Here is a 23,318-nt window from a genome sequence, read left to right on the forward strand (position 1 = left end):
AATAATCTTCATCAATTAACGTATTTTTTTGTTGACTTTTGAAGAATGTATATTATTTCTTAAAAAGCGCATAAAGGCTTCATAATTCATAAAGGTCATGTTAGCTGACTCCTATTATCTCATATAAAAAAAATAAGTATAAAATCTCCAAAACCTGTGTTAATTAACCTCGGACCTTATTTTCGGCGTTTATTCCTAAACCCTATTCTCTCCACATTCATTTCCGCCATAAGGATGGCTGAACGAATCAGACGTAACTCATTTCCGGGTTGTAGAACTACAAAAGCAGGGTAATGGTTAGAAGGGTTACGTTTTTGTCAGAATTGACTTTTTGAAACAGGTTTAGGAGAATTGACGCAGCAGGTTAGGAGTGACAGGTTATGAGAATTAGGAAAATATTAGGAAAGGGTTAGCTGAAATGCAAAAATAAATAAATGCTTTTGACCTGAATTGACAAAAGCTGGATCCCATCTAGAGAAAACACTCGCGAGTCATCTATCTCGTCACCTGGAAGGTAAGACGAAATCCGACATAGACCTAGTACTTCTATAAATGTAAAGTTCAAATCTGTTTATTCATATGAAATATGAACTTACCAGGTGACCATGAGGGATCATATAGGTTAGCAACTATATGTTCGTTATGAGACCATTTTAGAAATACTGCTCAAGTATTCATCATGTTTCACACTGATTACATTAATAAATACATTTAACTGTATATATCTGTTTGTATTAGTAATAGTTTGTAAAATGAATAGCTGCTTTTCAGCAGTTTGTATTTATGGTTGAAAAGCATGACCTGTGTTCTTTATGCTCAGAGGTTTCCAACATACTGATTGGTGGAACCAGCCTGATTGCTGCGTTCAACATTCTATTTCATTCAGGATTTTGGCAATGAAGCCCTTTATCTACTTCCTTTGAGTCAGATGAACTCATAGATATCGTTTGTATATCTGTGTGCAGTTTGGAGGAAGATGCTAACTAGCGTTAGCGCAATGACTGGTTGTATATGGTAACTTCTAGCTTGCTAGTAGATACTATAGACTTCCAGTCTTTGCGCTAACGCTAGTTAGCATTGGCTTGTGAAACTACCTATAACGTCCTTCATACTGGATGCAGAATCATAAAAAGTGTAACCGTGAGTTCACCAGACTCTGGGGAAGTAGTTTAAAGGGCTTCATTGCCAAAATCTCTTAAGTATCCCTTAAGTTGACGCAGCAATCAGGCTGGTTCCAACAGGCTAAGTATATGGCATCAGGCATCAGTATATGACAATGATTTCATAATTGTAACTTAACTTTTAACATCAACTGGCTAAAGTCTGTCATTGTTTCCTTTACTCCCATGCTTCAACATTCTAGTAACTATGTCCTGCGACAACCAGCAAGGAGACCAGTCGGCCTTGAAGAAGAGAATATGTGACTTTTTAGAGGTGAAGGAACAAGGATCCACTGCCCTCCAGATAGCTAAGGCTGTTGGACTGAAGAAGGCCAAGGATGTAAACAGTGTCCTGTACGCTTTAAACAAAGCTGGACGTCTTTATGCAACCACAGACAAACCACCAGTCTGGTCTGTGGAGAAACCAGGGGCGGCGTCAGTCTCTGTGATTGTTCCAGAGTCAGATCGAGTGCCTAGTCCTTCTGAGACCCCTGGCAACACATTGGAGGAACTGAGGAGGGTGCTGATGTCACAGAGTGATGGAAGAGCGATGAGTGTGCAAGAAATTGCCAGAGAATTGGGCCAAACACGAAAATTTGTGAATAAGCATCTTTATGACCTGCAAAGTAGCGGCAAGGCAGAAAAGTTGGGAGAGAAAGTGTGGAAAATGAAGGATGAAGCAAGCTGTGGAGTAGAGCTTATTAAATACCAGAGGTAAGTCTGTGAATGTGGCACACATAGGGACAAATATATATAACAAATTAAACTAAAAGATATCAAATGCAGAAATGAAATAATGTTCAACATTTAGTATCCAATTTCACAAACAAAATAGTAAATGACTGCAGGTACTTATATATTCTATTACTTATAATTAATATATGAAATAGTACATGATGTTTCCTCCCTAAGCTAGTGACAAGCTGTTACATACTGTGCTGCCAACTCTATAAAATCAGACCTTTCAAAAATTATAAAGTTTCTCTTTGTTAGATTGTTCTGTGAATGTAAAACGTTTAATTTTGAATTTGGGGAAGGAGTTTCTAATTGATATATATATTTGGGGAAGGAGTTTCTAATTGATATATATATTTGGGGAAGGAGTTTCTAATTGATATATATATTTGGGGAAGGAGTTTCTAATTAATATATATATTTGGGGAAGTAGTTTCTAATTAATATATATATTTGGGGAATGGAGTTTCTAATTGATATATATATATTTGGGGAATGAGTTTCTAATTGATATATATATATTTGGGGAATGAGTTTCTAATTGATATATATATTTGGGGAATGAGTTTCTAATTAATATATATATTTGGGGAAGGAGTTTCTAATTAATATATATATATTTGGGGAAGGAGTTTCTAATTGATATATATATATTTGGGGAATGAGTTTCTAATTGATATATATATATTTGGGGAATGAGTTTCTAATTGATATATATATGAGTTTCCATCAATGACTTGATATATATATTGAGTTTCTAATTGGTATAGGGAATGAGTTTCTACCATATATATTTAGGGAAGGAGTTTCTATTGATATCTATTTGGGGAAGGAGTTTATAATGATATATATATTTGGGGAATGAGTTTCTAATTGATATATATATTTGGGGAAGGAGTTTCTAATTGATATATATATATTTGGGGAAGGAGTTTCTAATTGATATATATATATTTGGGGAATGAGTTTCTAATTGATATATATATTTAGGGAAGGAGTTTCTAATTGATATATATCTATTTGGGGAAGGAGTTTCTAATTGATATATATATATATATTTGGGGAAGGAGTTTCTAATTGATATATATATTTGGGGAAGGAGTTTCTAATTAGAATATATATATTTGGGGAAGGAGTTTCTAATTGGAATATATATATTTGGGGAAGGAGTTTCTAATTGATATATATATTTGGGGAATGAGTTTCTAATTGGTATATATATTTGGGGAATGAGTTTCTAATTGGTATATATATTTGGGGAATGAGTTTCTAATTGGTATATATATTTAGGGAAGGAGTTTCTAATTGATATATATCTATTTGGGGAAGGAGTTTCTAATTGATATATATATATATTTGGGGAATGAGTTTCTAATTGATATATATATGAGTTTCTAATTGATATATTTGGGGAAGGAGTTTCTAATTGATATATATATATATTTGGGGAATGAGTTTCTAATTGGTATATATATTTGGGGAATGAGTTTCTAATTGATATATATATATATTTGGGCCAGGTGACTTAGAATTTGTTCTCTGTCTCTCCCTCTCCAGTTATGATCAAGATATTTCCATCAGACTGACTGAACGCTCCAGGTAGACCACTCTTTATTAATCAAACTGTTCCTAGGTAACCAACCTGACCAATTTCTTCGCCTGTGAAGAAATGGAGAAAAACACATATTACCTCACAGGCTACCCTCCCTATTAAAACATTCATCATAGTCTACCCTCCCTATTAAAACATTCACCATAGTCTACCCTCCCTATTAAAACATTAATCATAGTCTACCCTCCCTATTAAAACATTCATCATAGTCTACCCTCCCTATTAAAACATTCACCATAGTCTACCCTCCCTATTAAAACATTCACCATAGGCTACCCTCCCTATTAAAACACTCACCATAGGCTACCATCACTATTAAAACATTCATCATAGGCTACCCTCCCTATTAAAACATTCATCATAGTCTACCCTCCCTATTAAAACATTCATCATAGTCTACCCTCCCTATTAAAACATTCATCATAGTCTACCCTCCCTATTAAAACATTCATCATAGTCTACCCTCCCTATTAAAACATTCATCATAGTCTACCCTCCCTATTAAAACATTCATCATAGTCTACCCTCCCTATTAAAACATTCATCATAGTCTACCCTCCCTATTAAAACATTCATCATAGTCTACCCCCCCTATTAAAACATTCACCATAGTCTACCCTCCCTATTAAAACATTCACCATAGTCTACCCTCCCTATTAAAACATTCACCATAGTCTACCCTCCCTATTAAAACATTCACCATAGTCTACCCTCCCTATTAAAACATTCACCATAGTCTACCCTCCCTATTAAAACATTCACCATAGTCTACCCTCCCTATTAAAACATTCACCATAGTCTACCCTCCCTATTAAAACATTCACCATAGTCTACCCTCCCTATTAAAACATTCACCATAGTCTACCCTCCCTATTAAAACATTCACCATAGTCTACCCTCCCTATTAAAACATTCACCATAGTCTACCCTCCCTATTAAAACATTCACCATAGTCTACCCTCCCTATTAAAACATTCACCATAGTCTACCCTCCCTATTAAAACATTCACCATAGTCTACCCTCCCTATTAAAACACTCACCATAGTCTACCCTCCCTATTAAAACACTCACCATAGGCTACCATCACTATTAAAACATTAGTGGCGGCAGGGTAGCCTAGTGGTTAGAGCGTTGGACTAGTAACCGAAACGTTGCAAGTTCAAATCCCGAGCTGACAAGTTACAGATCTGTCATTCTGCCCCTGAACAAGGCAGTTAACCCACCCTAGGCCGTCAATGAAAATAAATATTTGTTCTTAACTGACTTGCCTAGTTATATAAAGATAAAATGGTAAAAAAAATCACCATACCCTCATTATTAAAATACTCAACATCTGAATTATGTTTTGATTTCAGGTTTTCCAAAGATTTCAAATTATTGAGTGTTCTGGGTGCAGGAGGCTTTGGGTGTGTCACTAAAGCCCAACACAAATTGGATGGGAAAACGTACGCTGTGAAGATTGTAAAGAATATGGGGTAAGACCAGAGGAGAACGACGGCCCCCCCTCTCATTGAAGCCACCAAGTTAAAGGCCGACCATGGTACTGCAGCAGGAAAACAGGCTCTCCGTTATAGTCAAATCAAATGGATAATCTATGTGGAAACCTTGAAAAAACATAAAGCAAAGACAATTATGTTTACCAATAGTTGCTTCTAATACACCAGATGTCCTTGAACCGATTTATTTTAAAAATCACACACAGAAGAAGTTATATGGATAGTTCAGTTGCTAATGGCAGCCTGCAGTACCTCGGTCGGCCTTCAACATGGTTTACTCAATGAGAGGGGGCAGCACTGAGCCAGCCTGCATGTTATGTCTAATGGCAGCCTGCAGTACCTCGGTCGGCCTTCAACATGGTTTACTCAATGAGAGGGGGCAGCACTGAGCCAGCCTGGATGTTATGTCTAATGGCAGCCTGCAGTACTTCGGTCGGCCTTCAACATGATTTACTCAATGAGAGGGGGCAGCACTGAGCCAGCCTGCATGTTATGTCTAATGGCAGCCTGCAGTACCTCGGTCGGCCTTCAACATGATTTACTCAATGAGAGGGGGCAGCACTGAGCCAGCCTGCATGTTATGTCTAATGGCAGCCTGCAGTACCTCGGTCGGCATTCAACATGATTTACTCAATGAGAGGGGGCAGCACTGAGCCAGCCTACAACGTCACTTCCAGGAGTAGCTCAATCTGCATGTTATGTTTCCGCGAGATGCCATGTTTTCATATGAGCTGTGTTCAAATATTCATACTAACTGTTCTATTTGTGATGTGAATTGAGTATCTAGTATGCTTATTGGTCATAGTATGGATGTAGTGAGTATGCCAAAAGTGACTAAATTCGCCAAAATATGAAGTATACAAGCAGGGGACACTATTTCTGTAATTTAGGGCCCATAATGCAATTCTTCAGGAAATGGTCGTGGCTTTACATCGTTTTCAGATTTGGAGAAGATGGCGGAAAATATGCAGCCGAAGTACAACGAGAGCCGATACAAATCCTTTGCTTTAACTAATTATGACACAGCGTAGCCTAGTGGTTAGAGCGTTGGACTAGTTGCGAGTTCAAACCCCCGAGCTGACAAGGTACAAATCTGTCGTTCCGACCCTGAACAGGCAGTTAACCCACTGTTCCCAGGCCGTCATTGAAAGAAGAATGACTTTTAAAAAAAAAATTTAAGAAAATGTTGAGCAAATGTAATAAATTAATTACTTTTCAAATAAGTTACACGTTATGTTGGCTGACAATTTGTTAGCTTACGCTGTCCTTACGAACCACATAGCATATCATTACAGCAGTTTGTGCCGGTATGTTAGCTAACTACCTAACGTTAGTAGTTATGCATCAAACTTGTCAGTGTATTAACTATAGTCTATCTAACTACCCAACGTTTATTGACTTGACTATCTAACTACCCAACGTTTATTGACTTGACTATCTAACTACCCAACGTTTATTGACTTGACTATCGAACTACCCAACGTTTTATTGACTTGACTATCTAACTACCCAACGTTTTATTGACTTGACTATCTAACTACCCAACGTTTTATTGACTTGACTATCTAACTACCCAACGTTTTATTGACTTGACTATCTAACTACCCAACGTTTTATTGACTTGACTGTCTAACTACCCAACGTTTTATTGACTTGACTGTCTAACTACCCAACGTTTATTGACTTGATTATTCCCGTCATTCTTAGCTTAACAAAATAAATAAATAAATAGAGTATGTTAATATGGGTATTCAAACACGGATTTGGCTTCATTGAGTCTTCTCATAGGAATGAATGGTGTCACGTGATCAATGGCTTTGTCCATTCATATATACAGTCATTGGCGAAGACATTACTGTCCCCATTCTGTTCCCCCTAAACATGTTGTGAATAGTGTGTATCTATCCCTCTTACCTTGTTGTGTGTCTTCTGTATGCTATAGTTGATGCTCATTAGCAACTATCAGCTGTTCATTTACATGTTGTAATTATGATCCTTTCTCTTACAGAGAAGCAAATCGTGAAGTGAAAGCACTGGCTACCTTGGAACATTCTAACATTGTTCGCTACTATACGACTTGGCCTGAGGATGCCAATTGGGTCGATGGGGGCTACAGCACAGAGTTAGTAAAGACAGTATTATTAAGTCTAATTTTGCCATTTAAGATTAGTTAATTTGTGATCATCAAAAATGTTAAATTCTGGAGCATATTATTGTGTTCAACTCTTAGGTCGTCGGTCCAGTCTAAAATCTCAGAAGACTCTGACAATTATTCAGACCAGGGAGATGGATCTACACATGTAACAAAGCAATCAGATTTAGACCTTTCTGAAACAGCCAGCGAAGACCAAGCAAACCACTCAATGACCGATTCCAGCTCAAGGTGAATCACTTTAGAATGATATTCAATAGGCTACAACATCTGTTATATTCTAGAATGATATTCAATAGGCTACATACATCATCTGTCATATTCTAGAATGATATTCAATAGGCTACTACATCTGTCATATTCTAGAATGATATTCAATAGGCTACTACATCTGTCATATTCTAGAATGATATTCAATAGGCTACTACATCTGTCATATTCTAGAATGATATTCAATAGGCTACATCATCTGTCATATTCTAGAATGATATTCAATAGGCTTACTACATCTGTCGTATTCTAGAATGATATTCAATAGGCTACAACATCTGTCATATTCTAGAATGATATTCAATAGGCTACTACATCTGTCATATTCTAGAATGATATTCAATAGGCTACTACATCTGTCATATTCTAGAATGATATTCAATAGGCTACTTACTGCATCTGTCATATTCTAGAATGATATTCAATAGGCTACTACATCTGTCATATTCTAGGATGATATTCAATAGGCTACAACATCTGTCGTATTCTAGAATGATATTCAATAGGCTACTACATCTGTCATATTCTAGAATGATATTCAATAGGCTACTACATCTGTCATATTCTAGAATGATATTCAATAGGCTACTTACTGCATCTGTCATATTCTAGAATGATATTCAATAGGCTACTACATCTGTCATATTCTAGGATGATATTCAATAGGCTACAACATCTGTCGTATTCTAGAATGATATTCAATAGGCTACTACATCTGTCATATTCTAGAATGATATTCAATAGGCTACTACATCTGTCGTATTCTAGAATGATATTCAATAGGCTACAACATCTGTCATATTCTAGAATGATATTCAATAGGCTACATCATCTGTCATATTCTAGAATGATATTCAATAGGCTACTACATCTGTCATATTCTAGAATGATATTCAATAGGCTACATCATCTGTCATATTCTAGAATGATATTCAATAGGCTACATCATCTGTCATATTCTAGAATGATATTCAATAGGCTACAAACATCTGTCATATTCTAGAATGATATTCAATAGGCTACAACATCTGTCATATTCTAGAATGATATTCAATAGGCTACAACATCTGTCATATTCTAGAATGATATTCAATTGGCTACATCATCTGTCATATTGTAGAATGATATTCAATAGGCTACAACATCTGTCGTATTCTAGAATGATATTCAATAGGCTACTACATCTGTCGTATTCTAGAATGATATTCAATAGGCTACTACATCTGTCATATTCTAGAATGATATTCAATAGGCTACTACATCTGTCGTATTCTAGAATGATATTCAATAGGCTACTACATCTGTCATATTCTAGAATGATATTCAATAGGCTACATCATCTGTCATATTCTAGAATGATATTCAATAGGCTACATCATCTGTCATATTCTAGAATGATATTCAATAGGCTACAAACATCTGTCATATTCTAGAATGATATTCAATAGGCTACAAACATCTGTCATATTCTAGAATGATATTCAATAGGCTACTACATCTGTCATATTCTAGAATGATATTCAATAGGCTACTACATCTGTCATATTCTAGAATGATATTCAATAGGCTACAACATCTGTCATATTCTAGAATGATATTCAATAGGCTACATCGTCTGTCATATTCTAGAATGATATTCAATAGGCTACAACATCTGTCATATTCTAGAATGATATTCAATAGGCTACTACATCTGTCATATTCTAGAATGATATTCAATAGGCTACTACATCTGTCATATTCTAGAATGATATTCAATAGGCTACTACATCTGTCATATTCTAGAATGATATTCAATAGGCTACAACATCTGTCATATTCTAGAATGATATTCAATAGGCTTACATCTGTCGTATTCTAGAATGATATTCAATAGGCTACTACATCTGTCGTATTCTAGAATGATATTCAATAGGCTACATCATCTGTCATATTCTAGAATGATATTCAATAGGCTACAACATCTGTCATATTCTAGAATGATATTCAATAGGCTACTACATCTGTCATATTCTAGAATGATATTCAATAGGCTACTTACTACATCTGTCATATTCTAGAATGATATTCAATAGGCTACAACATCTGTCATATTCTAGAATGATATTCAATAGGCTACATCATCTGTCATATTCTAGAATGATATTCAATAGGCTACAACATCTGTCATATTCTAGAATGATATTCAATAGGCTAACATCTGTCGTATTCTAGAATGATATTCAATAGGCTACTACATCTGTCGTATTCTAGAATGATATTCAATAGGCTACTACATCTGTCGTATTCTAGAATGATATTCAATAGGCTACTTACTACATCTGTCGTATTCTAGAATGATATTCAATAGGCTACATCATCTGTCATATTCTAGAATGATATTCAATAGGCTACTACATCTGTCATATTCTAAAATGATATTCAATAGGCTACAACATCTGTCATATTCTAGAATGATATTCAATAGGCTACTACATCTGTCATATTCTAGAATGATATTCAATAGGCTACATCATCTGTCGTATTCTAGAATGATATTCAATAGGCTACAACATCTGTCATATTCTAGAATGATATTCAATAGGCTACTACATCTGTCATATTCTAGAATGATATTCAATAGGCTACTACATCTGTCATATTCTAGAATGATATTCAATAGGCTACTACATCTGTCATATTCTAGAATGATATTCAATAGGCTACTACATCTGTCATATTCTAGAATGATATTCAATAGGCTACTACATCTGTCATATTCTAGAATGATATTCAATAGGCTACATCATCTGTCATATTCTAGAATGATATTCAATAGGCTACAACATCTGTCATATTCTAGAATGATATTCAATAGGCTACTACATCTGTCATATTCTAGAATGATATTCAATAGGCTACATCATCTGTCGTATTCTAGAATGATATTCAATAGGCTACAACATCTGTCATATTCTAGAATGATATTCAATAGGCTACTACATCTGTCATATTCTAGAATGATATTCAATAGGCTACTACATCTGTCATATTCTAGAATGATATTCAATAGGCTACTACATCTGTCATATTCTAGAATGATATTCAATAGGCTACTACATCTGTCATATTCTAGAATGATATTCAATAGGCTACTACATCTGTCATATTCTAGAATGATATTCAATAGGCTACTTACTACATCTGTCATATTCTAGAATGATATTCAATAGGCTACATCATCTGTCATATTCTAGAATGATATTCAATAGGCTACAACATCTGTCATATTCTAGAATGATATTCAATAGGCTACTACATCTGTCATATTCTAGAATGATATTCAATAGGCTACATCTGTCGTATTCTAGAATGATATTCAATAGGCTACAACATCTGTCATATTCTAGAATGATATTCAATAGGCTACAACATCTGTCATATTCTAGAATGATATTCAATAGGCTACTACATCTGTCATATTCTAGAATGATATTCAATAGGCTACATCTGTCGTATTCTAGAATGATATTCAATAGGCTACAACATCTGTCATATTCTAGAATGATATTCAATAGGCTACTACATCTGTCATATTCTAGAATGATATTCAATAGGCTACTACATCTGTCATATTCTAGAATGATATTCAATAGGCTACTACATCTGTCATATTCTAGAATGATATTCAATAGGCTACTACATCTGTCATATTCTAGAATGATATTCAATAGGCTACTACATCTGTCATATTCTAGAATGATATTCAATAGGCTACTACATCTGTCATATTCTAGAATGATATTCAATAGGCTACTACATCTGTCATATTCTAGAATGATATTCAATAGGCTACTACATCTGTCATATTCTAGAATGATATTCAATAGGCTACTACATCTGTCATATTCTAGAATGATATTCAATAGGCTACAACATCTGTCATATTCTAGAATGATATTCAATAGGCTACAACATCTGTCATATTCTAGAATGATATTCAATAGGCTACATCATCTGTCATATTGTAGAATGATATTCAATAGGCTACAACATCTGTCGTATTCTAGAATGATATTCAATAGGCTACTACATCTGTCGTATTCTAGAATGATATTCAATAGGCTACTACATCTGTCATATTCTAGAATGATATTCAATAGGCTACTACATCTGTCGTATTCTAGAATGATATTCAATAGGCTACTACATCTGTCATATTCTAGAATGATATTCAATAGGCTACTACATCTGTCATATTCTAGAATGATATTCAATAGGCTACATCATCTGTCATATTCTAGAATGATATTCAATAGGCTACTACATCTGTCATATTCTAGAATGATATTCAATAGGCTACATCATCTGTCATATTCTAGAATGATATTCAATAGGCTACATCATCTGTCATATTCTAGAATGATATTCAATAGGCTACTACATCTGTCATATTCTAGAATGATATTCAATAGGCTACTACATCTGTCATATTCTAGAATGATATTCAATAGGCTACTACATCTGTCATATTCTAGAATGATATTCAATAGGCTACATCATCTGTCATATTCTAGAATGATATTCAATAGGCTACATCATCTGTCATATTCTAGAATGATATTCAATAGGCTACAACATCTGTCATATTCTAGAATGATATTCAATAGGCTACTACATCTGTCATATTCTAGAATGATATTCAATAGGCTACTACATCTGTCATATTCTAGAATGATATTCAATAGGCTACATCATCTGTCATATTCTAGAATGATATTCAATAGGCTACATCATCTGTCGTATTCTAGAATGATATTCAATAGGCTACAACATCTGTCATATTCTAGAATGATATTCAATAGGCTACTACATCTGTCATATTCTAGAATGATATTCAATAGGCTACTACATCTGTCATATTCTAGAATGATATTCAATAGGCTACTACATCTGTCATATTCTAGAATGATATTCAATAGGCTACAACATCTGTCATATTCTAGAATGATATTCAATAGGCTACAACATCTGTCATATTCTAGAATGATATTCAATTGGCTACATCATCTGTCATATTGTAGAATGATATTCAATAGGCTACAACATCTGTCGTATTCTAGAATGATATTCAATAGGCTACTACATCTGTCGTATTCTAGAATGATATTCAATAGGCTACTACATCTGTCATATTCTAGAATGATATTCAATAGGCTACTACATCTGTCATATTCTAGAATGATATTCAATAGGCTACTACATCTGTCATATTCTAGAATGATATTCAATAGGCTACTACATCTGTCATATTCTAGAATGATATTCAATAGGCTACTACATCTGTCATATTCTAGAATGATATTCAATAGGCTACTACATCTGTCATATTCTAGAATGATATTCAATAGGCTACTACATCTGTCATATTCTAGAATGATATTCAATAGGCTACTACATCTGTCATATTCTAGAATGATATTCAATAGGCTACATCATCTGTCATATTCTAGAATGATATTCAATAGGCTACTACATCTGTCATATTCTAGAATGATATTCAATAGGCTACATCATCTGTCATATTCTAGAATGATATTCAATAGGCTACTACATCTGTCATATTCTAGAATGATATTCAATAGGCTACATCATCTGTCATATTCTAGAATGATATTCAATAGGCTACATCATCTGTCATATTCTAGAATGATATTCAATAGGCTACTACATCTGTCATATTCTAGAATGATATTCAATAGGCTACTACATCTGTCATATTCTAGAATGATATTCAATAGGCTACTACATCTGTCATATTCTAGAATGATATTCAATAGGCTACATCATCTGTCATATTCTAGAATGATATTCAATAGGCTACATCATCTGTCATATTCTAGAATGATATTCAATAGGCTACAACATCTGTCATATTCTAGAATGATATTCAATAGGCTACTACATCTGTCATATTCTAGAATGTCCCTGAGAAAGTTTCTTGACTTCTGTATTTGTCTGTTTTTATTTTATTTCAGAAATGGAGACTGGCCTTGTTTGTTCATTCAGATGGAGTTCTGTGAGGAAGGGACGCTGAAGGACTGGATTAGCAAAAATAATGTTAGAACGAAGGACAAGGCACATGGAATATTTCAGCAAATAGTTTGTGGAGTGGAATACATCCACTCTGAAGGACTTATTCACAGAGACTTAAAGGTATTTGTGAGAATCTGTCTTCCTGTGTTTTCAGATGCCAAGTTTAACCACATTATTTATGACATTTATGGAGAAATGACGCCTAATAAATGTGATACCTTTTTTTTTTTTTTTTAGCCAGAGAACATATTGTTTGGAAGTGATGGCATGGTGAAGATTGGAGACTTTGGTCTTGTGACCACGATCACCACTCCGAGTGGAGCATCAGTGTACAGGACTGTCAACAAAGGAACACCAATTTACATGAGCCCTGAGCAGGTAATGGAGTTTTTGTTTTGCCAATGAATAATATTTTCAGCTCAACAAATTGATCCTCGGTCTAGCCATAATATATGCCATTCAGCAGATGCTTTAATCCAAAGCGATTTAGTCATGTGTGCATACATTTTACTTCTGGTCAGATCCATAAGAACTCCTATTTAGTTATTCTCTCCAAAACCACAAATTACTTTTGTATTTCCAGAAGACTGGGGGGAAATATGATGAGAAAACGGATATATTCTCTCTGGGACTGATATGGTTTGAACTCCTGTGGCACATGTCCACTGTCTCAGAGAAGATCATGGTGAGCACACCGCCCAGTAGCTTTCACATCTGGTTCTGTGTCATGTTAAACACCGCCCAGTAGCTTTCACATCTGGTTCTGCGTCATGTTAAATACCGCCCAGTAGCTTTCACATCTGGTTCTGTGTCATGTTAAACACCGCCCAGTAGCTTTCACATCTGGTTCTGTGTCATGTTAAACACCGCCCAGTAGCTTTCACATCTGGTTCTGTGTCATGTTAAACACCGCCCAGTAGCTTTCACATCTGGTTCTGCGTCATGTTAAACACCGCCCAGTTGCTTTCACATCTGGTTCTGCGTCATGTTAAACACCGCCCAGTAGCTTTCACATCTGGTTCTGCGTCATGTTAAACACCGCCCAGTAGCTTTCACATCTGGTTCTGCGTCATGTTAAACACCGCCCAGTAGCTTTCACATCTGGTTCTGCGTCATGTTAAATACCGCCCAGTAGCTTTCACATCTGGTTCTGTTACATGTTAAACACCGCCCAGTAGCTTTCACATCTGGTTCTGAGTCATGTTAAATACCGCCCAGTAGCTTTCACATCTGGTTCTGCGTCATGTTAAATACCGCCCAGTAGCTTTCACATCTGGTTCTGCGTCATGTTAAACACTGCCCAGTAGCTTTCACATCTGGTTCTGCGTCATGTTAAACACCGCCCAGTAGCTTTCACATCTGGTTCTGCGTCATGTTAAACACCGCCCAGTAGCTTTCACATCTGGTTCTGCGTCATGTTAAACACCGCCCAGTAACTTTCACATCTGGTTCTGCGTCATGTTAAACACCGCCCAGTAGCTTTCACATCTGGTTCTGCGTCATGTTAAACACCGCCCAGTAGCTTTCACATCTGGTTCTGCGTCATGTTAAACACCGCCCAGTAGCTTTCACATCTGGTTCTGTGTCATGTTAAACACCTCTGACCATTTTTAGCCCAAAATCTTCTCACTGGTTCATTGCGTACTATCATCAAATAACCCCCCATCTACTATCATCATCTGGTTAACCCCCGTCTACTATCATCGTTATAACCTCCCATCTACTATCATCATCATATAACCCCCATCTACTATCATCATCATATAACCCCCATCTACTATCATCATCTGGTAACCCCCATCTACTATCATCATCATATAACCCCCATAGCTACTATCATCATCATCATATAACCCCCCATCTACTATCATCATCATATAACCCCCATCTACTATCATCATCATATTATAACCCCCATCTACTATCATCGTCATATTATAACCCCGCCTACTATCATCATCATATAACCCCCATCTACTATCATCATCATATTATAACCCCCATCTACTATCATCATCATATTATAACATCTACTATCATCATCATATTATAACCCCCATCTACTATCATCATCTTTATAACCCCCATCTACTATCTGTGTCATCTACTATCATCACATATAACCCCCATCTACTATCATCATCATATTATAACCCCCATCTACTATCATCATTCCCCCATCTACTATCATCATCATATTATAACCCCCCATCTACTATCATCATCATATTATAACCCCCATCTACTATCATCATCATATTATAACCCCCATCTACTATCATCATCATATTATAACCCCCATCTACTATCATCATCATATTATAACCCCCCCATCTACTATCATCATCATATAACCCCCATCTACTATCATCATCATATATCACCCCCATCTACTATCATCATCATATAACCCCCCCATCTACTATCATCATCATATTATAACCCCCCCATCTACTATCATCATCATATTATAACCCCCCCATCTACTATCATCATCATATTATAACCCCCCCATCTACTATCATCATCATATAACCCCCCCATCTACTATCATCATCATATAACCCCCCCCCATCTACTATCATCATCATATAACCCCCCCATCTACTATCATCATCATATTATAACCCCCCCATCTACTATCATCATCATATAACCCCCCCATCTACTATCATCATCATATAACATCTACTATCATCATCATATAACCCCCATCTACTATCATCATCATATTATAACCCCCATCTACTATCATCATCATATCATCTACTATCATCATCATATAACCCCCATCTACTATCATCATCATATTATAACCCCCATCTACTATCATCATCATATAACCCCCATCTACTATCATCATCATATAACCCCCCATCTACTACTATCATCATCATATTATAACCCCCATCTACTATCATCATCATATTATAACCCCCATCTACTATCATCATCATATTATAACCCCCATCTACTATCATCATCATATTATAACCCCCATCTACTATCATCATCATATTATAACCCCCATCTACTATCATCATCATATTATAACCCCCATCTACTATCATCATCATATAACCCCCATCTACTATCATCATCATATAACCCCCATCTACTATCATCATCATATAACCCCCATCTACTATCATCATCATATATACCCCCATCTACTATCATCATCATCATATAAAACCCCATCTACTATCATCATCATATTATAACCCCATCTACTATCATCATCATATTATAACCCCCATCTACTATCATCATCATATTATAACCCCCATCTACTATCATCATCATATTATAACCCCCATCTACTATCATCATCATATTATAACCCCCATCTACTATCATCATCATATTATAACCCCCATCTACTATCATCATCATATTATAACCCCCATCTACTATCATCATCATATATATAACCCCCATCTACTATCATCATCATATTATAACCCCCATCTACTATCATCATCATATTATAACCCCCATCTACTATCATCATCATATTATAACCCCCCATCTACTATCATCATCATATATAACCCCCATCTACTATCATCATCATATTATAACCCCCATCTACTATCATCATCATATTATAACCCCCATCTACTATCATCATCATATTATAACCCCCATCTACTATCATCATCATATTATAACCCCCATCTACTATCATCATCATATTATAACCCCCATCTACTATCATCATCATATTATAACCCCCATCTACTATCATCATCATATTATAACCCCCATCTACTATCATCATCATATTATAACCCCCATCATCACTATTATAACATCTACTATCATCATCATATAAACCCCCATCTACTATCATCATCATATTATAACCCCCATCTACTATCATCATCATATTATAACCCCCATCTACTATCATCATCATATTATAACATACTATATAACCCCCATCTACTATCATCATCATATTATAACCCCCATCTACTATCATCATCATATTATAACCCCCATCTACTATCATCATCATATTATAACCCCCATCTACTATCATCATCATATTATAACCCCCATCTACTATCATCATCATATTATAACCCCCCCATCTACTATCATCATCATATTATAACCCCCATCTACTATCATCATCATATTATAACCCCCATCTACTATCATCATCATATTATAACCCCCATCTACTATCATCATCATATATAACCCCCATCTACTATCATCATCATATATACCCCCATCTACTATCATCATCATATATACCCCCCCATCTACTATCATCATCATATTATAACCCCCCCATCTACTATCATCATCATATTATAACCCCCCCATCTACTATCATCATCATATTATAACCCCCCCATCTACTATCATCATCATATTATAACCCCCATCTACTATCATCATCATATAACCCCCATCTACTATCATCATCATCATATAACCCCCATCTACTATCATCATCATATTATAACCCCCCCATCTACTATCATCATCATATAACCCCCATCTACTATCATCATCATATAACCCCCATCTACTATCATCATCATATAACCCCCATCTACTATCATCATCATCATCATCATATTATAACCCCCCATCTACTATCATCATCATATATAACCCCCATCTACTATCATCATCATATTATAACCCCCATCTACTATCATCATCATATAACCCCCATTATAACCATCATATAACCCCCATCTACTATCATCATCATATAACCCCCATCTACTATCATCATCTACTATCATCATCATATAACCCCCATCTACTATCATATTAAAACCCCCATCTACTATCATCATCATATTATAACCCCCATCTACTATCATCATCATATTATAACCCCCATCTACTATCATCATCATATTATAACCCCCATCTACTATCATCATCATATTATAACCCCCATCTACTATCATCATCATTATAACCCCCATCTACTATCATCATCATATAACCCCCATCTACTATCATCATCATATTATAACCCCCATCTACTATCATCATCATATTATAACCCCCATCTACTATCATCATCATATTATAACCCCCATCTACTATCATCATCATATTATAACCCCCATCTACTATCATATCATCATCATATTATAACCCCCATCTACTATCATCATCATCATATCTATAACCCCCCCATCTACTATCATCATCATATAACCCCCATCTACTATCATCATCATATAACCCCCATCTACTATCATCATCATCATATTATAATAACCCCCATCTACTATCATCATCATATTATAACCCCCCCATCTACTATCATCATCATATTATAACCCCCATCTACTATCATCATCATATAACCCCCATCTACTATCATCATCATATATAACCCCCATCTACTATCTCACTATTATAACATCTACTATCATCATCATATAACCCCCATCTACTATCATCATCATATTATAACCCCATCTATATCACATCCCCCCCCCATCTACTATCATCATCATATAACCCCCCCATCTACTATCATCATCATATAACCCCCCCATCTACTATCATCATCATATAACCCCCCCATCTACTATCATCATCATATCATATCTACTATCATATTAAAACCCCCATCTACTATCATCATCATATTATAACCCCCATCTACTATCATCATCATATTATAACCCCCATCTACTATCATCATCATTTATAACCCCCATCTACTATCATCATCATATTATAACCCCCATCTCCTATCATCATCATATTATAACCCCCACCTCTACTATCATCATCATATAACCCCCATCTACTATCATCATCATATTATAACCCCCCCATCTACTATCATCATCATATATAACCCCCATCTACTATCATCATCATATTATAACCCCCATCTACTATCATCATCATATTATAACCCCCATCTACTATCATCATCATATTATAACCCCCATCTACTATCATCATCATATTATAACCCCCATCTACTATCATCATCATATTATAACCCCCATCTACTATCATCATCATATTATAACCCCCCCATCTACTATCATCATCATATTATAACCCCCCCATCTACTATCATCATCATATTATAACCCCCCATCTACTATCATCATCATATTATAACCCCCCCATCTACTATCATCATCATATTATAACCCCCATCTACTATCATCATCATATTATAACCCCCCCCATCTACTATCATCATCATATTATAACCCCCATCTACTATCATCATCATATTATAACCCCCCCATCTACTATCATCATCATATTATAACCCCCCCATCTACTATCATCATCATATTATAACCCCCCCATCTACTATCATCATCATATTATAACCCCCCCATCTACTATCATCATCATATAACCCCCATCTACTATCATCATCATATTATAACCCCCCCATCTACTATCATCATCATATTATAACCCCCCCATCTACTATCATCATCATATTATAACCCCCCCATCTACTATCATCATCATATAACCCCCCCATCTACTATCATCATCATATTATAACCCCCCCATCTACTATCATCATCATATTATAACCCCATCTACTATCATCATATATAACCCCCATCTACTATCATCATCATATAACCCCCATCTACTATCATCATCATATAACCCCCCTACTATCATCTACTATCATCATCATATTAAAACCCCATCTACTATCATCATCATATATAACCCCCATCTACTATCATCATCATATAACCCCCATCTACTATCATCATCATATTATAACCCCCATCTACTATCATCATCATCATATATAACCCCCCATCTACTATCATCATCATATATAACCCCCATCTACTATCATCATCATATTATAACCCCCATCTACTATCATCATCATATAACCCCCATCTACTATCATCATCATATAACCCCCATCTACTATCATCATCATATTATAACCCCATCTACTATCATCATCATATAAACCCCCCATCTACTATCATCATCATATTATAACCCCCATCTACTATCATCATCATATATATAACCCCCATCTACTATCATCATCATATATACCCCCATCTACTATCATCATCATATAACCCCCATCTACTATCATCATCATATAACCCCCATCTACTATCATCATCATATATAACCCCCATCTACTATCATCATATATAACCCCCATCTACTATCTTCATCATATAACCCCCCATCTACTATCATCATCATATAACCCCCATCTACTATCATCATCATATAACCCCCATCTACTATCATCATCATATAACCCCCATCTACTATCATCATCATATAACCCCCATCTACTATCATCATCCTAACTATCTACTATCATCATATAACCCCCATCTACTATCATCATCATATAACCCCCATCTACTATCATCATCATATAACCCCCATCTATATCATCATCATATAACCCATCTACTATCATCATCATATAACCCCCCATCTACTATCATCATCATATAACCCCCATCTACTATCATCATCATATAACCCCCATCTACTATCATCATCATATAACCCCCATCTACTATCATCATTATATAACCCCCATCTACTATCATCATCATATAACCCCCCCATCTACTATCATCATCATATAACCCCCATCTACTATCATCATCATATAACCCCCATCTACTATCATCATCATATAACCCCCATCTACTATCATCATCCCCCATCTACTATCATCATCCCCCATCTACTATCATCAGCATACAACCCCCATCTACTATCATCAGCATACAACCCCCCCATCTACTATCATCAGCATACAACCCCCATCTACTATCACCAGCATACAACCCCCATCTACTATCACCACTACGTCATCAGCCTTTTATCTGACACAAGTACATTTGATGGAAACATCTCTGGTTGGAAAATGCTGTTTTTATGCAGATTGTAGGATATTTGCATGAGAAGCTGTCGCCAATTGGATGGAAACCTATTATATTATAGAAGCTATTGACTTCTAAAGCATCACTTTTTACTCTGTAGTTTTGCCCCATGTTATCACAGGTGTTCCAGAGCCTGCAGACAAGGACATTTCCTTCTGACTTCCGTGAGAAGTTTATCTTAGAGGTAAGGAGTGGCGACATCTGTCTGTTTTGCCTGTCTATACAACTTGTTTTAGAGTGAGTACACAGTATCTTCATTTTGTCCCATATGTGTTTTCTGCCGCAGCATAAACTCATCAGTAAAATGCTCTCGGAGACGCCAGCAAACCGACAAAACGCAGAAGAGATTGCTGCGATCCTGAAAAGAAACCTGCTCGGAAACCAAACTGGATTACAACAGAGAACTGCATGAAATGTTGCAGGGTAGTGGCTTGAAATGCTTTGGGGAAAACGGTGTTGTCAGCATAGAACACCTGCATTGCTTGCTGTTTAGGGTTTTAGGCTGGGTTTCTGTACAGCACTTTGAGATATCAGCTGATGTACGAAGGGCTGTATAAATACACTTGATTTGATAGAAGACACGTTCTCTTCAAGACAGAGCGCATAGTGATGATGTCATGGCTCAACTGAAGCAGTGAACTGGGAGGGGGATCGGTATCAGTACAGTATCCTACTGTATTTCTCAGGAACATTTTGGCACTTATCTTTTCACCTTTGTTTCTGCTGTATGGTTTCTCAAATGTGATAACTTTTTAAAAGTTACGGAATAGAGGGTTAATATTATGTGTAGGAAAAGGTCCACCACATATTTCTAATGCAGAACCCAAGGTGTTCTTCTTAGAGGTTTTTAACCTTAATTTAACCAGGTAAGACCCATTTTTAAGTAACAAAAACTATTTTTCAAGGGTGACCTGGCAAGAAGTCAAAACAGGGAAATAGAAGCCGTGTCCATAAAACATGACAGATAGATACAGAATACACACAAGTCACAAGTTAAAGATTCAATTGAAAATCAGAAACAACTGTATTGGTCACAAACGGTGTTGTCGATCAGAGTCTTAAAAACAGACAAGGACACCAACTCCCCTAACTTTACAATCTTCTGAAGCATGTTCCAGGATGAAGGGGAATTGTGAGGACAAAATATGTTTCCCCATCTCAGTTCTAGCCCTAGGAACAGTATGTTTCCCCATCTCAGTTCTAGCCCTAGGAACAGTATGTTTCCCCATCTCAGTTCTAGCCCTAGGAACAGTATGTTTCCCCATCTCAGTTCTAGCCCTAGGAACAGACAAGGACAGCAGCGATTGTGAACGAAGACTGTATTGAGTGACTGATCTGGTTAGTAATCACAACATGTACGGAGTTGAAATGATGTCAATTTTATTGTGATCATTTCTACTTTTTTTTTAAGGGCACATTGACAGAATCATGGAGTTTGTTTAAAAGTAAATGAAAACATTGAATGTTGTTACAGGGAGATGGGCACTCATATGGTTTCTTCCCAATGTGGCAAGTCTACGCAACTTGTGCTTTAAAAAAAATATATATATATATATAATTAACGTGATTTAGAATTAAATGTTACAGACGCATGCATACTGTATAAAGAGCTTATGAAATAAATGTCCAACGCCAATGTTGTTAAGTTGTTTTTATTTTCTGTATACTATTAAGACCATAAAGCCCGTACCTCGATGTCTAGAAGAGATGTATACTTTGTAACACATGGGGGCAGTCTCGGTCTAGTTGTTATATGGCAATTACAGTGTTTTCAGAGAGTATTCATACCCCTTGACATATAGCGTATTCTGTGACGTTACAGCCTGCATTCAAAATGGATTAAATATTTTTTTTTTATCTACACACAATACCCCATAATGACAAAGTGAAAACAT

General features: G+C 35.8%; 1 protein-coding gene across 8 annotated transcripts in view; it reads left to right on the forward strand.

Annotated features, from left to right (window-relative positions):
• Nucleotides 1-23,059, forward strand: part of LOC118374424 (eukaryotic translation initiation factor 2-alpha kinase 3) — a 43,872-nt gene extending 20,813 nt beyond the window's left edge. For 3 of the 8 annotated variants that reach the window (XM_052496555.1, XM_052496573.1, XM_052496562.1), the window contains 10 exons: nucleotides 1,364-1,874; nucleotides 3,453-3,494; nucleotides 4,864-4,983; nucleotides 7,013-7,126; nucleotides 7,235-7,387; nucleotides 13,444-13,621; nucleotides 13,739-13,879; nucleotides 14,085-14,186; nucleotides 21,545-21,607; nucleotides 21,710-23,059. In XM_052496555.1, the coding sequence (XP_052352515.1) occupies nucleotides 1,369-1,874; nucleotides 3,453-3,494; nucleotides 4,864-4,983; nucleotides 7,013-7,126; nucleotides 7,235-7,387; nucleotides 13,444-13,621; nucleotides 13,739-13,879; nucleotides 14,085-14,186; nucleotides 21,545-21,607; nucleotides 21,710-21,835 (1,545 nt within the window). In that variant the 5' untranslated portion in view covers nucleotides 1,364-1,368 and the 3' untranslated portion in view covers nucleotides 21,836-23,059. Of the gene's footprint in view, nucleotides 1-108; nucleotides 515-1,363; nucleotides 1,875-3,452; nucleotides 3,495-4,863; nucleotides 4,984-7,012; nucleotides 7,127-7,234; nucleotides 7,388-13,443; nucleotides 13,622-13,738; nucleotides 13,880-14,084; nucleotides 14,187-21,544; nucleotides 21,608-21,709 lie in introns of those variants that run through there. The other 5 variants (XM_052496530.1, XM_052496536.1, XM_052496578.1 and 2 more) reach the window with 4 other exon arrangements.
• Nucleotides 23,060-23,318: the final 259 nt, after the last annotated feature.

Source organism: Oncorhynchus keta, chromosome 3 (genome assembly GCF_023373465.1).
Source record: "Oncorhynchus keta strain PuntledgeMale-10-30-2019 chromosome 3, Oket_V2, whole genome shotgun sequence".
In the NCBI taxonomy this organism is placed as follows: domain Eukaryota; kingdom Metazoa; phylum Chordata; class Actinopteri; order Salmoniformes; family Salmonidae; genus Oncorhynchus; species Oncorhynchus keta.